Source organism: Capricornis sumatraensis, chromosome 8 (assembly GCF_032405125.1).
Source record: "Capricornis sumatraensis isolate serow.1 chromosome 8, serow.2, whole genome shotgun sequence".
In the NCBI taxonomy this organism is placed as follows: Eukaryota; Metazoa; Chordata; class Mammalia; order Artiodactyla; family Bovidae; genus Capricornis; species Capricornis sumatraensis.
This window is the reverse complement of record NC_091076.1, coordinates 65,172,078-65,188,033: the sequence shown is the minus strand read 5'-3', so window position 1 is coordinate 65,188,033 and position 15,956 is coordinate 65,172,078. Positions and strand designations below refer to the sequence as shown.

At 42.6% G+C, this 15,956-nt stretch overlaps 2 protein-coding genes across 4 annotated transcripts in view; one reads left to right on the top strand and one right to left on the bottom strand.

The window, feature by feature from the left end:
- Nucleotides 1-1,060: 1,060 nt before the first annotated feature.
- Nucleotides 1,061-4,770, bottom strand: PEX12 (peroxisomal biogenesis factor 12). Its single transcript, XM_068978483.1, has 3 exons — nucleotides 4,324-4,770; nucleotides 3,472-4,025; nucleotides 1,061-2,447 (listed from the first exon to the last, which is right to left on the bottom strand). Exons 1-3 carry the CDS (start codon nucleotides 4,447-4,449, stop codon nucleotides 2,048-2,050), a joined length of 1,080 nt encoding a protein of 359 aa, XP_068834584.1. The 5' UTR covers nucleotides 4,450-4,770; the 3' UTR covers nucleotides 1,061-2,047.
- A 5,565-nt stretch (nucleotides 4,771-10,335) lies between these two features.
- The window catches only part of AP2B1 (adaptor related protein complex 2 subunit beta 1), a 109,435-nt gene continuing 103,814 nt past the window's right edge, over nucleotides 10,336-15,956 (top strand). For all 3 annotated transcript variants that reach the window (XR_011145174.1, XM_068977646.1, XM_068977645.1), the window contains exon 1: nucleotides 10,336-10,449. The gene's annotated coding sequence lies outside the window, so the exon portion shown is untranslated. The remainder of the gene's footprint in view (nucleotides 10,450-15,956) is intronic.

Genomic DNA, 15,956 nt, shown 5'->3' with positions numbered 1-15,956 from the left:
TTAGAGCGTTTCTTTAGTATGCTTTTGTATTACTGATACTTTCATGTTTTCTTTGTAGGTTAAGGTGAAAAAGACAGCTTTGATATCTTCATGGAAGACTGCATTATTTCATCCCTGAATCTGGTTCAGTTCCCTTATTGACTTATTACTGTGTTAAAATGCTTGTTTAGCAGTGATTGTAAAATAAAAGTAATTAACATGTACATGCTCTCTTGGGGCAGACTAAGGGAAAACAGGTGTTCAGCCTGGAAAAATGTTGCTCATTGGATTTCCTATTAAGTCAGTATGTCTTGGGTTTAACTTTGAAACAAATTAAAAAATTTAAGTATCTTAAAATCTGTAGGATATTCTGTTTCAATATTTGTTACCTTTGTGGTGTCATAAAATGTGCTTTGAATTGCTAAAATGAGTTGTATTAGAAAACACCTGTCTCAGCAGAGGCACTTACAAATCATTTTCATTCTTCCTCTCCTAATAATAATTAAAATAGGCTGGTGCATGGGGATAACCCACAGAGATGTTATGGGGAGGGAGGTGGGAAGGGGGTTCATGTTTGGGAACGCATGTAAGAATTAAAATAATAATAATAATAATAATAAACCTGTATATTTTCACCAACCTGCCAATCCAGTGGCTTGCATTTTTCTACATAGGTAACTTAAGTGTTTCTGTAGAATAAGGTATTTCATGCAAGACTAATTTCTTGCTGTTGGAGTAGAGGATTTCTCTCCAACTATTGGATTAGCGAAAAAAGCAAAATAATACAAAATGCCTCAAAAAGTCCAAAGTGGTCTAAATGAAAATTTACTGTAAGTACCTCAACTAGGAAATTCCCTGGCCGTCCAGTGCTTAGGCTTTCACTGCCGAAGGTCTCAGTTCGATCCCTGGTCAGGGAACTAAGATCCCACAAGCCTTGAAGTGTGGCCAAAAATAAATACCTCATCTAATCTTTCAGTTTCCACATAATCACGACATGGAACAGCTCTTTGCCAAAAACATTTATTCTTAAAATTTATTTAAGCGTTTCATAGAAACTTCAGTAATAGCCAGAATAATTCATGTCAGTTTAGCAAACTTAACAACAAGCAGAAAGAGCTTATTGAAAGGTGCTTTATGTACACAGTCATAGTTAGGTCAGTATTTTACTCCATCTCTTCATTAGTCACTTTGCTTTCACATTGAAATCTTCAGACTATTCTGTATATACATTCAACCTCTGTTTTCCTTTAACCAGTTTCCCAAGGAAGACATGTGTGGTTCACAAAGGGAACTTTAAAAGTTGATAAACCGTAGCAGGTGTTATTTAACCAGAGGGCCACAGCAGATGGGAGGAGCTGTTGTTTTCCTAAAGTGTTTCTAAGTTTGTCTATAAAGAGCAAGTCCATATTTCATACTGTTTGCAAGCCAATAAAACCTATTCTTCAGAGGCAGGTTTCCTAGGTGGCTAAGTGGTAAAGAATCTATCTGCCTGCCAATGCAGGAGCTACAAGAGAGGCAGGTTCGATCCCTGGGTTGGGAAGCTCTCCTAGAGGAGGAAATGGCAACCCATTCCAGTATTTTTGCCGGGATGGTCCCATGGACAGAAGAGCCTTTTGGGCTACAGTCTATGGGATTTCGAAGACTCGGACATGACCGAGCCACTGAGCACACAAGGATGCACAGAAGCATCCACCCATTTAATGAGGTCTAACCTGGGTTTTCCCTGAGAGCTTCTATACTTCTTGTCCTTTAACAAAGGGGAGAGAAGACCTTATGTGTCAAGTATTCTTTTATCCCTTCCTCTTTGCTGACCCTCACATCCCTTGCCAGTCCTGATTCTCTCTCTCTAACCAGTTCAGTCCACTCTAAGAAGGGGTGTCTAGGGAGCAAGCTAAAAGGTTAAGATCAATGAGTAAATCCTTTTAAAGAAATCCATGTGGTTGTCTGAAGTTCACACAATTATTAATTGAGAATGAGAAGTATCAAAAATGCTATTTACCCTGCGGAAAACCAGCCCTGTGGCCTTACAGTGCAATCATTTTGTTGTGAGGTAAGGTGCTAATCCCTTTCAGTTCTCAGGGGAGTACAGTTTAATGAGATGCTGTACCTCTGTTGGATAACCTGTGATAGGACAAGCCTGGTGACTCCTCACGTAATTAAACACACAGCGATAACAAAACACATAGCCGGAGGTGGCGAGAACTGTGTCATTCACCCGGTTTTTCCGACACAGTGGGCACACAGTCTTCATTTTGGGTAACAGGGGAGAATCAGAATTGTAGTCTAGGTGTACAGGTGGTGGTGGAGTAGGCAGAGCAGTCAGGGTCTTGACGGTTTCTTGGTTTTCTGATGAATACCACCACTCAAGGAACTGCAGGAAGAATACACCCACCGAAAGGCCAGTAGAGAGGGACAAGGCAACACCCCCGACGGCCTTCTTCAGAGCTGACTTTATCTTCTCACCAATGCTGTTTGGAGAATATAACAAGGAGGCAAAAAGAAAGTGTTTATTTAGGTATAATCACAGAATGACTAATAGAAACGTAGTTCTTGTATTTTTCATTGGAATCTGATTTAGCTTGGGGATTGAAAATTGTATCCTTAATGGTCCCTTCTAAACAATTCCCTCTTTCTGATTTACAATATTTTAGGAGTATAGGAGCTAAGATTTGTTTTTAATGACTAGAGCTTGTGTTTTGAGAAAGAAATTAGATTATATAGACTATATAATCAACTTGTATATTGATTATATAGATCTTTTGGGGCAGGGGGTGAAGGACAGTAATATCCAGGGGGAAAAAAAAAACTCAGCGGTATTGAGGAATATATTTGAACTTGTAGGAGAACACAAACACTAACTAGAAGTGGGATGTGTGTCCACGTTCAGTCCTGTCCAACTCTTGGCGATCCCATGGACTGTGGCCCACCAGTCTGTCCATGGGCTCTTCCAGGCAAGAATACTGGAGTGGGTTGCTATTTCCTACTCCAGAGGATCTTCCCAACCTAGGAACTGAACCCTAGTCTCTGGCATCTCCTGCGGCAGGCAGATTCTTTACCACTAGCACCAAATGGAAGGGGGAGAACACCACAGTAAGAGCAGTCTTTAGAACTGTATTGATCAGGCTGGAATCTCAGCTCTGCCACCTTCGAGCTATGTGGCCTTGGCAAGGTACCTAACTATTAGAACTTAGTTTCTTCAACTGTTAAATGGTGCTTATGCATTATTTCATTGAGTTGTGATAAGGATTGAGGTGATACACATAAACATCTATATACCAGCACAGGGCCTGGTTCATAGCAAGTGTGCACAAAAATGTAGGAAGTATGAGGAGGAAAGTTAACAGGATGGCAATCCTTATTTTACGGACACATGCATTTTTCAATGATTTTATGAAGGGACCTCAGAGTGGACTGAGGGAGGTGAATTATGAAATTGGGATCAGATTTTAGGATTTACTAATCAAAGACTTTGGGGAAATGTTAAGGCCTTACCTCCCAGCTGGTAGTTGCATCATGCTGGCTTCAGCTGGTTTGTGCTCCAGAGCTTGTATATCCTGAACTGTAAGCCGACCTAGCCGAACTCCAGCCAGACTCAGCAGTGGTGAGTGATGTTGAACCTTTCCTAGAATGTATCGAAGCTGCTGTACCAGAAACCAGCCTTCCCAGGCCATGTTAACAAATGGGTAGGCTGCTAGGAAGGCTCTGTAAAATCGTTTCCAGCGGGAAGAAGGGGGATGGATGGAATATTCGTCCTCTTCTCTCAGGCTAGAAACCAGCTTCTCCAGTTTCACTTTCAGATAGGGAAGAAGAACCAGGAACATAACTGATTTCATAAACTGCTTCTTTGGGAGACCAGCACTGGCCAATCTCTGGAGCTTGTGTTGGTCTCCCATTACAATCCTCTTTAAGCCATAAAAGTTTTCAGAAAAGGAGGCGCTGGTTTTCGACAGATAATGCTGCTGGAGCAGAAGATCTAGCAGGGTGAAGATTTCATCAAACCACCTCCAGAAGAAGCCAAAGTGGGCAGGATTTGATTCTGCAAGAACCTACAGCAAAACAAATGAAATCCATTCCATTACAACAGCTACTGTGCTTTGTTATTTTTATTTCCTTTTTTCCTCTCTAAATTCTACACTTTTCTACACCTTAACCTCCCTGAAGGGCTGGGTATGTAGTGCTCACAACACTCTACACAGAAGAGAGACTCCATAACTGTTAAATCATAGGATATGAATTATATACTAATTGATTATTTCGAAACCGAGGCCAACAAATTCAAATTATTGGCTTGTTTTTTTTTCACCCCAGACATCCCTAAAACTTTCCAGAGAATTAAATCCTTACCTTGACCACATGCTGAAGAGCAGGTCTCACTGCTGACATTAAACTGTCCTGTGCTACCACCTCAAAGATGGATGCCTGGTCATCCACGACAGAGGAAGTCGTGATGTGAGCCCCATGCTCAGCCATAGTTTCGTGTGTGCACTGGATTTTACTTTGTCTACAAGCTCTTTAGTAAGCATGAACTTTTGGGGGGCGCCAGATGGGTGCTCAGTCTCAACGGTAACTTTTATCTCAAAGGACAGCCCCTCAATTTTACTGGAACTGGGCAAAAAAAAAGACCTCTTCCGGAGGCAAGGTGAGGGGGAGGGTTCGAGTGAAGGGAGGTGAAGGACGAAGTTAACACGGACGTGGGTAGAAACAGTGTGTAAGAGGGGTGACTCGACTAACGCTGCGCCTCACGGGACAAAGCGTGACTACGGGGAAGACAGCATGGCGCTGGGCGCTGGCCTGTCGAGCGGCAGTCCTGGAGGCTGCCAGTCAGGGACTCTAACTCAGCAGGGTTCAAAAGCCAGGCGGATCTGAGGGATCGGATGTGCACCAGTACGGCCAGCCCTCCGCGGCCTGGCTCAGCTGTGGCCTGAGCAGTACCCCCACCGTGACCGTCTTAGCGCGCTGACCCTGGGCGAGGCGCGAGGGACCCGCGACACCGCGATTGAAAGGAGGTCTCCGCTTTATGACAGAATCCGCAGCCGGAAATAGAAGCCGCGGGAGCTTGGAGAGGGCCGGCGGAGGAGAGGCGCTCTAGCCCGGAATGCGGCCCTGGAAACCGGAACTAGGGAACTCTATGACCTCATCGGGACTTCCGCTTCCGCCTCCGCTGAAAGTAAAGGAGGCACTAGAGGCGATTGGCCGGAGGAGGGGTTTCTGCTGATTGGTTTTACTTTTCTTAACTGGGTTTGCGTCACTGTCTTGTTGGAAAGCCACAGCTCTGATCTCTTTCTGCGGAGACTTTTTGGCAAGGTGTTGGGGGCGCTGCATCGACGTCTGGAGCCTGAGCTCGGCCCGTAGCTGAGGCGTTTGTTCCCTGGGGCGAACCAGATAGGGGCGAGGGACCCAAGGGAATGTGGAGATGGAAGCCTCACTTTGCTTGCGGCGGGGGTCGTGGTTCACTATTATCTGCAGCCTTAGGGAAGGATTTAAAGCGACATAGGCAGAGATAGCGGAGAAGGCAATGGCAACCCACTCCAGTACCCGCCTGGAAAATCCCATGAATGGAGGGGCCTGGTAGGCTGCAGTCCATGGGGTCGCAGGGAGTCGGACACGACTGAGCGACTTCACTTTGACTTTTCACTTTCATGCATTGGAGAAGGAAATGGCAACCCACTCCAGTATTCTTGCCTGGAGAATCCCAGGGACGTGGGAGCCTGATGGGCTGCCGTCTATGGGTCGCACAGAGTCGGACACGTCTGAAGCGATTTAGCAGCAGCAGCCACTTCCTGTTTCACTGTTAGTCAATTAATAGTTCTTTGAGAATATTTTAAAAGTAAACTGACATTATTACATGAGAAAAAAAGGCAGTCAAATAACAATGTCAGTTATTACAGCCAATAAATAATACACACCTCATCACAAACCCCACTCAGGTTTATGGTATAATGAGATAGGGCACACAAAAATTGATTGTGCTTATGTTAAAAGGTATTAAGAGCTATCAGATAGGTTAATATGGTGAGATTCATATGGTAATAACAGCTGGGAGAAATGAGGCTGTTGAAACCAGCTCCGACAGAAGCCCTGTATTGGCCTTTGTAACCAAAGGGAAGATTTTTTCTAACCTCACGTTTATCTCAGCTTCTCTCTGCCAGTTGCTTTCTACTAGAGTGATGTAACCTGGTATCTCCTTGTATCTCATGTCAGGCCCAGAAGTCCACTGAGAAATTACTACTACTACTAAGTTGCTTCAGTCGTGTCTGACTTTGTGCAACCCTATAGATGGCAGCCCACCAAGGCTCCACCGTCCCTGGGATTCTCCAGGCAAGAATACTGGAGTGGGTTGCCATTTCCTTCTCCAACGCATGAAAGGAAAAAGTCAAAGTGAAGTCGCTCAGTCGTCTCTGACTCTTAGCAACCCCATGGACTGTAGCCCACCAGGCTCCCCCGTCCATGGGATTTTCCAGGCAAAAGTACTGGAGCGGGGTGCCATTGCCTTCTCCACTGAGAAATTAGGTAGACCTCGAACGGTTGAGTACATTTGGGAAAAGTCATAGTCATGGTGAATCTGCCCGAAATTTGGGAGACCTGGGTCAGGAAGGAAGCTACTGGAGAAGGAAATGGCAACCCACTCAGGTATTCTTGCCTGGAAAATTCCATGGACAGAGGAGCCTGGCAGGCTACGGCCATGAGATCGCAAAGAGTCAGACACGACTGAGCGACTTCACTGGCTCACTCACTACCAAATGGAATAAGAGGGCTAGGAAGGGGGTGGCAGTGGGGGCTGGGAGGGAAGAACCTTTTAGATAGGGTAATCAGGGAGTGCTTTTATGAGATTACAGTTAAAACTAGACCTAAATTATGAGCCAGTCATAACTCAACCCTGTATAGAGTTAGGGAAGATGAATAGGTAAGGAGGAGTGGTTATAAAGCCCCTAGGATGGGAAACAACTTCGAGTATTTGAGGGCTGCAAAACCTAGCAAGGAGTGAAATGAAGAGGAACTGAGAGACGAAAAAATAAAATGTTAGAGAGGTGGACAGGAACTAGAGCACTCCTAAGTCATGGGAAGGAGACTGGCTTTTAGTCAAAGTGTAATGGGAAGCTTTTGAAGGATTTATACACCAGAGTCATGACCAGGTTTATATTTTTAAGATGACCCTGTAATGGTTATGTAGTTAGCTTTACTTTGTGTATGTTTGTCAAGCCTTACATTTGTGATGTATGCTTTTTGAAATGTTTGTTATATTTCAAAAAAAGTTAAATATCTGGCAATATGGAAAATGGTTGGAGGAGAGTTGAGTTTTCCAGTAGTTCATATAAGAGGTCATGGTGGATTGGACTAATGAGGTGAACAGAGGGAACTGAACAAAGTTGAGATACTTTTTGAAGGTAGAACTGACAACTTGGAATGAATGTAGCAGTTAAGGGAAAGAGAGAAATCAAGAATGATGCCCAGGTTTCTGGCTAGTAATGTTTGTCAGTGTAATTCATTGAGATAATTGCAATCTTAGCAAATATTTACACATTCCAAAGGCTTCCCAGGTAGCTCAGTGGGTAAAGAATCTGCCTACAATGCAGGAGACCCCAGTTCATCCCTCGGTCGGGAAGATCTAGAGAAGGGCATGACAACCCACTCCAGTATTCTTACCTGGAGAAGCCCAAGGACAGATGAGCCTGGGGGGCTACAGTCCATAGGGTTGAAAAGAGTCAGATAGGACTAAAACAACTGAGCTCAAGCACAGCATGGACTACTCAGAACAAGTCCTGGTCAACAACAGGGCCATATATTGCCTCATATTCCTCATATATATACTATGTGCAGGCATAGTTAAGTAACTTATGTAGCCTAATTCATGTCATCCTTATAATAATATCATGATTGGATATTACTGTTTCTTCGGCTCAGATGGTTAAGCGTCTGTCTACAATGAGGGAGACCTGGGTTCGATCCCTGGGTCAGGAAGATCCCCTGGAGAAGGAAATGGCAATCCACTCCAGTACTATTGCCTGGAAAATCCCATGGACAGAGGAGCCTGGTAGGCTACAGTCCATGGGGTCGCAAAGAGTCGGACACGACTGAGCGACTTCACTTTCACTTTCCATTTTGTAGATAAGAAAACTAAAGAACAAAGAAATGGGGAAAACTGGGAGAAGGACAGTTCTGTTCAGTTCAGTCTCTCGGTCATGTCCAACTGTGACTCCATGGACTGCAGCACTCCAGGCTTCCCTGTCCATCACCAACTCCCGGAGCTTGCTCAAACTCAAGTCCATCGAGTTGGTGATGCCATCCAACCATCTCATCCGCTGTCCCCTTCTCCTCCCACCTTCAACCTTTCCCAGCATCAGGGTATTTTCCAAGGAGTCAGTTCTTTGCATCAGGTGGCCAAAGTACTGGAGCTTCGGCTTCAGCATCAGTCCTTCCAATGAATGTTCGGGACTGATTTCCCATAGGATTGACTGCAGTCAATCCCTTGCAGTCCAGGGACTCTTTAAGCGTCTTCTCCAATACCACAATTCAAAAGCAACTATTCTTCAGTGCTCAGCCTTCTTTATAGTTTAAGTGTCACATCCATACATGACTACTGGAGAAGGACAGGGTCTATACAAATTAGGAAAATGAGAAACTTGGAAGTTTTTGAACGGGGGAAGAGGTATGAATCAAAGATTTTTCTGGTGACATCTTCTTTACAAAATACAACTCTGCCTTCTGTGAATTGTACCTGGAATCAGGTTTGTTTTTTTGTTTTAATCCCCACCCTACCCTGTACTTTTATGACTTGGCATATATATAGACTTACTCAAAAGTGTTGTTAGCAATTTGGTGGTGAAGTTTGGGTAATAGGTCAAGGCTAGAGATAGGCTTTTTAGGAGTCATATGAGTAGGAAAAATAGTTGAACCCATGGTATTGCTAAAGGGACAGTGTAAAGAAAATGTATAAGTCTAGAACATAAATCCTTGCTTCTCTCTCAGACACCATCTTGTATCTCTTTTCTTTTCAGTCATACTTTTTTATGGAGATATCTGTTTTCATTCCTTTCCTCCCATTTATCTTCCAACCTCTGCAGCGTGACTTATGCCTTCAATGTCTCTATGGATGGTCTCGGCAATGACATACAGACCTTTGTGTTGCTAAATTCTTGGACACTTTTTGGCTCCTCCTTTTCTCTATAGCAACTGTTCTTCTTGACCACTCACTCATACATTTAGTCATTCAACAAATTTGGGGGAGGCGGGGGTAGGCCTCAGAGATACAATTTTGATATTCAGTTCTATACTTTCATAGAACTCTAAAAACATTCTAAATCATTATGACTGCCTTCTTTTCCTTCTACCTCTCTGACTGCTTCTCAGTCCCCTTTGGATTTTGGTTTCCCAGCTTCTGCCTTAGGCTCTTCACATTCTTCTTCTTTCTTGATTAAAGACTTTTTATTATTTTTACTTAGAGCAGTTTTATGTGGGAAGTTTTAGTTTTGAAGGGAAGATACAGAGATTTCTAGGTCTTGGTTTCTGAAAGGGACTTCTTTTGTGTAAGCAAACTCCTAGGCTTTCCTGGTGGCTCATTGGTAAAGAACTCGCCTGCCAATGCAATAGACACGGGTTCAATCCCTGGGTGGGGAAGATCCCTTGGAGAAGGAAATGACAAACCACCCCAGTATCCTTGCCTAGGAAATCACATGGACAGAGGAGCCTGGTGGGCTACAGTCCATGAGGTCACAAGAGTCAGCTGTGACTTAACAACTAAAACAATTAACAAAGCATACCTATTACATGCTAGGCTTCTTACCAACCTAATCCGGTTTAAGCTTCATAAACTGGTAAGAGTTATTATCATCGTCTTTATTTCACAAGTAAGAAGACTGAAGCTGAAGAGACAAGTAACTTTCCTAGTCACATTCAGGGCAGGGATTCGGATTCAAATGGATTCACACATAGATTTGAGACCGTCTCAACCTTTTTTCCTTGCACCAGTCTCCTCCAGTTCCACTGCCCTTGTATAATCCTGGGCTGGATCACCACTGTCCGTGTATTTTAACTGCCCAAGGAATTAGCTGGGTTTTGTTGTTTGTTTTTAAAGAAAGCAGCAGACATTTCACTGACTCTGTGTAAAAGTTTTTAGAGAGGTCTTGTGTGAGGAAACAAATCCAGAGAATGTCAGCTTGTTTACTAGATTCTTTCAGATGAATTTCCTCCGAAGCCTAGATCTCAGATCTCTTCTCCACCGCGCAAAATTTTTCCGTCTCCAAGGCGACAGAGAGTAGTCTCTCCTTTCTCGTTCTCTCGCGCGTCTGGATGACATCACACGGCGAGGCTCTCTGACGTAAGAGTTTCCTGTCCACCATCTTTGTACCGGGCAAAGTGGGTTTTGCGCAGTGGCTTAGACCTGGAGAAGGAGTCGTGACGTGCAGGAAACCATTACAACATCGCTCGGGCCGTGCTCTCTGGCCGCTGCTGCCACCCCCGCCCTTGCCTACGGTGAGTTGTAGGCGGCTACCTCTGGGGTGTGTCCCTTTTTGATGGGGATGGGGGATCCCCAGACTTGGTTGGAGACAGGCGGAAGAGAGGAAATCCGAGGACCGTGACCGTTGAAGATGGAGTGAGCCGTCGGGTGTGACCGTTGTGAGGAAGAGGGTTGCAGAAAAGGACTCCACCGCTGGGGCGGGAAGAGGGAATCCTCGGGGTGGGAATTGGGGGGTACTGGGGGAAAGATATGTTCGAAGTCGGCGGGTTAAGAGGGTCAGAGGCCAGGGGTGTGGCTGGCGGAGACCGGAGGCCGACAAGAGAACCTTGCTTCTTCCCGGTTTGGCGTCGTTCTCTGAGAGGCTAGGTAGGACATGCTCAGCTCAGGAAAGGGAAAAGGGGTTCCCCAGAGCTTTGCTCCTAGATGGGTAAACCTCGCCGTCATTTGAGGTTAAGAGACGCCTCTCTGCTTCGTAATGGAGGAACATAGCCGTAGAATTTTTACCACCTCTGGAAAGAAGAGGAATTCCTGACTCCGAAGAAAGGGAAGAAAAACCCAGAGAATTGACCCGATATGAGAGAGGGGGAAGCTCTTGAGAGTAAATGTTAGCCCGGAGTTTTTTCTTCGGGGTCTTAGAAGGAACGGTCTGGTTTGAGAAAGGCTGTGGATTAAGACAGAAGTAAAGAAACTGGAACTTCCTGTTAATTCCATTTTTTTTTTTTTTAAATCCAAATAGTTTATTCATGCTGTTAGTTTTTAACAGCACTCTTCTATTTGGGGGCAGACTTTTTTTTAAACTCCATTATGAAGCGGTGTGAATAAAGTGTGGCTGCTTCATTAAACTTTTTACTTTTAAAGGTTTTAAAAATGCCAAACACTGTTAACAATCCTTGTGGTTTAAAGAGAAAGTAAAAAAAAAACTCAGTAAGTTTAGAAAAGATAGAATGACCAAGAAAGTGGTCTCAGTGAGGAACAATTTAAATTATTAATCACCTTCCTGGTATACTTCTGTTGCTTAGCTTCAGGGTATACTTACAGAGTAATAATAGCAGCAGACGAAGGAGATACAGCTGTACAAGAAAACGTGTAACACTTTGCCAGTGGTGACTAAGCCTGGTGGGAACGTGAGAACTGTTTACAGGTATTTGACAGTTTAAACTCCCAAAGAAGCAGAAAGTAGAGGGTGTTCTGCAGATAGCTTCACTGAAAGCTGGGTGGTAAAGTTAGTATAAAGCTAACATTCTGTGAGGGCTTCCCTGGTGGCTCATCTGCAGTAGGCGTGAGTTTGGTCCCTAGCTTGGGAAGATCCCCTGCAGAAGGAAATGGCAGTCCACCGCAGTGTCCCTTCCTGGGAAATCCTATGGACAGAGAAACTTAGCAGGCTTCAGTCCATGGAGTTGCAAAACAGTAGGATGTGACTTAACCACTAAACATTCTGTGACTTAGAGACTCAAGAAAACCTGGTTCTTCCATCTTTTTTTTTTCCTTCTTTAAACATATCTGTATTTTTAGTCAGTCAGTTCAGTTACTCAGTCGTGTCTGACTCTTTGCCACCCCATGGACTGCAGCACTCCAGGCGTCACTGTCCATCACCAACTCCTGAAGTTTACTCAAACTCATGTCTGTTGAGTCAGTGATGCCATCCAGCCATCTCATCCTCTGTCGTCCGCTTCTCCTCCTGCCTTCAGTCTTTCCCAGCGTCAGGGTCTTTTCCAGTGAGTCAGCTCTTTGCATCAGGTGGCCAAAGTATTGGAGTTTCAGCTTCACCATCAGTCCTGCTAGTGAATATTCAGGCCTAATCTCCTTTAGAATGGACTGGTTGGATCTCCTTGTAGTTCAAGCGACTCTCAAGAGTCTTCTCCAACACCACAATTCAAAAGCATCAATTCTTCAGCGCTCAGCTTTCTGCCTGTGCTTTAAAATATTTCATTTTAGGCACAGTTCTGAATCAAGCTGAACAAGGAACGAATTAGGAAGGACACATTTTCTTTTCTTTCTTCTTTCTCTCTCTCCAGGCGTAAGTTTTCCAGAGTTTATTTCAATTAAGAATTGGATGTAAAACTTAAGACCTTTTTTCTTACTGTATGATATTAGCAGAGTACTTTGTAGTCATTTTTAAATGAAAATGATAGGTATGTCTGTTGTAATGAGTTATCTGTTGTAATTTTGTATGCAATACATGATACATGAGGATGTGTTATTGAAATGTGTAATTAGCACTTCTCATCCTTATGCTTGTAATGAAAGATTACTAGAATGACCTGTCCACTTTATAATTTGGTTTAATTCTGTTCACTTTTTCCCTACGGGCACCAGCTGTGTAAAATCCAACTTCACGTGAAGAGAGTGGATTTAGTGGCCTCACCAACTCTAAATTAGCTGCTATTTCCCAGAGAGCCGTTTGGAGTTAAGACCCCTATTAATTTTTTTCTGGCCTTATTCTCTTTAGGGGCACCAGAAGGAAGGAGGAATAGTTGAGAAGGGAAAACTGTCACAGCCTATATTTAGTAGAAACTAGGTTATGTTAAATCTAGATGTGTAATCCTATACAGAGAGGCCTTTTCTGAAATGCAGTGACATCACACTCTGGGCTAGGAAAGTTAGAGAAATTGTGCTTTTGACTCTGTCAGCCTCATTTATGTTTTAAAACAATGTCCTGAGGCCATACCACAAGCCGGTAGAGCAGCCAGCCGATGGATGACTTGTCTAGTTTGACCTGGTAAAAAGGTAGTGTGAGTTCCAATTCCATGTTGGCTTCGCTTTGCTCTGGATCTCTCCTGAGGAATAACTTCTCTCCCACTCCCCAGAAGAACTTGATTTTTTTTTTTTTTAAATTAGAGTATAGTCAATTAGTTTCAGTCAGCAGAGCCACTCAGCCATACACATCCATGTATCCATTCTCCCCCAAACTCCACTCCCATCCAGGCTAGATTTTTGAGGCTTTTCAGCAAATACTTTATTTATTCTTTGAGCTCTGTCTTTATCTTGGCTGCGTTTTTTGGGGGGGGCTGGGGGGATGGTGGTGCTTCTAAAACAGACAGCAGTTTTCACCGTCCTGTGTTTTAGAGAATCTGTGTTCCTCTCTGGCATGTGATTGTCTCATTTAAAAATAGATGCATATGCATCTTTTGAGATGCAGTTCACAGGAAATTAACCATTTTTGCGTGAACAGTTTGGTGGCATTTAGTACATTTACAGTATTGTACAAGTCCGCCTCTTTTTTTTTTTTTAGTTTTAATTTTTTTTTTTGGAGTTTCTTTGTTAGCAGGAGCTAACATGATAAAATGTTTCTCTGCTGGTAGCTGTAAGGGATATTACATTACTCTTGTGTAGGACAGAGTGAAGGAAGAGAGTGGTAAGTTTCTCCCTTCTCTTTAAAAGCAGAAATTTTAATTTAGTATCTAAGATTATGTACTTGATTTTCTCCTCTTCGCTGAAATTTTGTGGTTGAGTACATTATTCCCTAGTTAAGAACACTTGGTGCTCACAATGGATAGGACAGAAATCTCTTCCTCAGTGATAAAGATTGTTAGGGGAGGTAATGAAATTGTGAGTCACTATTAAAGGTAGGACTTAAGACTAGGTTAATTTAGTGTGTAATAGGTTGTGCTGAAAATTTCTGTTAGAAATTTAATAGGCGTGAATGTGTCAGAGCTTTAGGAAACAAAACAATTTGGGGGCCCTTTTTCAAAGAAACAATGAAAAATTCCAAGCAGCTTTTGTTTTTAAATCTTGAGGAAGTTTTAAGCTTTGATAACCCCATAGGATTTAGAGTGGCATAATGACATCCTGGAGAGACCATAATGGCCTTGAGCTATGGCCCTCCTGTCAGGCTTCAGCAGTCATTTCTGTATACTGGTTTTCCTCTTAGTGTATGTAAGTTCTTGGGCTTTCCAGGTGGCTGTGTGTGGTAAAGAATCTACCTGCCAGTGCAGGAGACACAGGTTCGGTCCCTGTGTGAGCAAGATCGCCTGAGGAGGAGATAGCAGCCCACTCCAATATTGCAGGGAAAATCCCGTGAACAAAGGAGCCTGAAGGGCTACAGTCCATGGGATTTCAGAGTCAAACTGAGCACACAGTGCAATGCCATGTGTAAGTCCTTAGATAATAACTTCAGATCTATTCCAAGTCTTCTATGTGAGAGACTCCTTTCTTCAGTTTGCCCACTTCACATTTAGTTTACATTGTGAACGGATTAAATGATTATAACATTCTTTGAATTTTTGCTAGAAAGGCATTATGAAAATATTACATAAGGCAAGTCTTTGTTACAGAGTCATTTTAAATTGTAACAAGTATGCTGAAAACAGAAATTTTTGTTTTCTATAATGATTTATGTGAGTTCTAGCTCACTTTTAACACAGTAAATTCAGTGAAATTCTGGTACAATCTAAAGCACTATTGTATATAAGGATCAGGATTATAAATATTAAGTAGCTGCTTGGAAAGATAGCAAATGAGTTTAATTTCTCTTAAATTACCCAAGTAATACATTTTAGAGAACAAAGTTGAGCCAAGCTCTTGTCACTACTTCATGCTTTTGTGGCTCTTTTTTAATTACATTGATTTGTTTAGTGCTTAGGTCTTTTTTCTCATATTCATAAGTACCATTGTTTGTAAAGGTGTGGTCACTCAAATTTGCCAAATGTATTATCACTGATGTTGTTTTGACCTGAAAGTAATGAGCAGGTACTGGGGCATCTGTCGTAAATTTGGTGATAAGTAGTAGTAGTAATGGTGGTAAAAAAGAAGATACCTTTTTTAAGTGCAGAAGGAATATTATTAAAAGAAAAATTTAATGTATTTGAAGAAGTCAAGTACATTGGACAAGGTCTTTAGAATTTCTCAAATCAGAGAACACTGTTTCATAATTTGGGGAGAAATGTGATTAGTCCATGCTGGTTTTGTTTTACCAGTGGAGTCTTATGTCAGCTGAAATTGTTCTGGAAATTGGAAGGGAAAAGGTAAAGTTCAAGCTGGCACCCATGTTCTTTTTAGTATCAGTTCTGATTCTTTTTTGTACTCAATGTGACTAAACAGATATCTCAGTTCTTTGCATTGTTTTTAAGTGTAAACTGATCATTTCTTTTGGGGGTAATTGTAGGTTGTTGGAAATATGAAAAACAATTTTTAAGGCCTCTCTAGATGTTTGTCATGAATATTGTCCTACTAATTTAGACTTTCCTTTTTCTTTTTTTCTGAAAGAGATTCCTTTTATTGATACATGTGATGGTGAATAGATTGATAAAATTATTTTCTCTTTCAGTTTTTCTATGCTTCTAAGAGACTCTGGGAGTAAGTCAGATTTGCCTTAATAGAAAGTAATAGGGAGATCTTTCAACACAAACTTTGTCTTAAATATTGGAGTGGCTAATGGAGATCCATTTACAGAAAGATCTAGCATTAGGTCTTAGAGGCTCTGAGGAGATAATTGTGGCTAAAATCATAAAGCCATGATAGGTTCAGATTTTCACTCTCTTCCATTAAGCCTTTGGAGTTTGCTCCAATTAACTTTTTGACA

What these genes read in the sequence shown, in the direction of transcription:
- PEX12 (XM_068978483.1), bottom strand. Translation starts at nt 4,449, where the DNA reads ATGGCTGAGCATGGGGCTCACATCACGACTTCCTCTGTCGTGGATGAC. An exon ending in CTCTTCAGCATGTGGTCAAG is followed by an intron (nt 4,026 to 4,323) that starts GTAAGGATTTAA and finishes GTTTTGCTGTAG; the next exon opens with GTTCTTGCAGAATCAAATCC. An exon ending in ATGCAACTACCAGCTGGGAG is followed by an intron (nt 2,448 to 3,471) that starts GTAAGGCCTTAA and finishes TTCTCCAAACAG; the next exon opens with CATTGGTGAGAAGATAAAGT.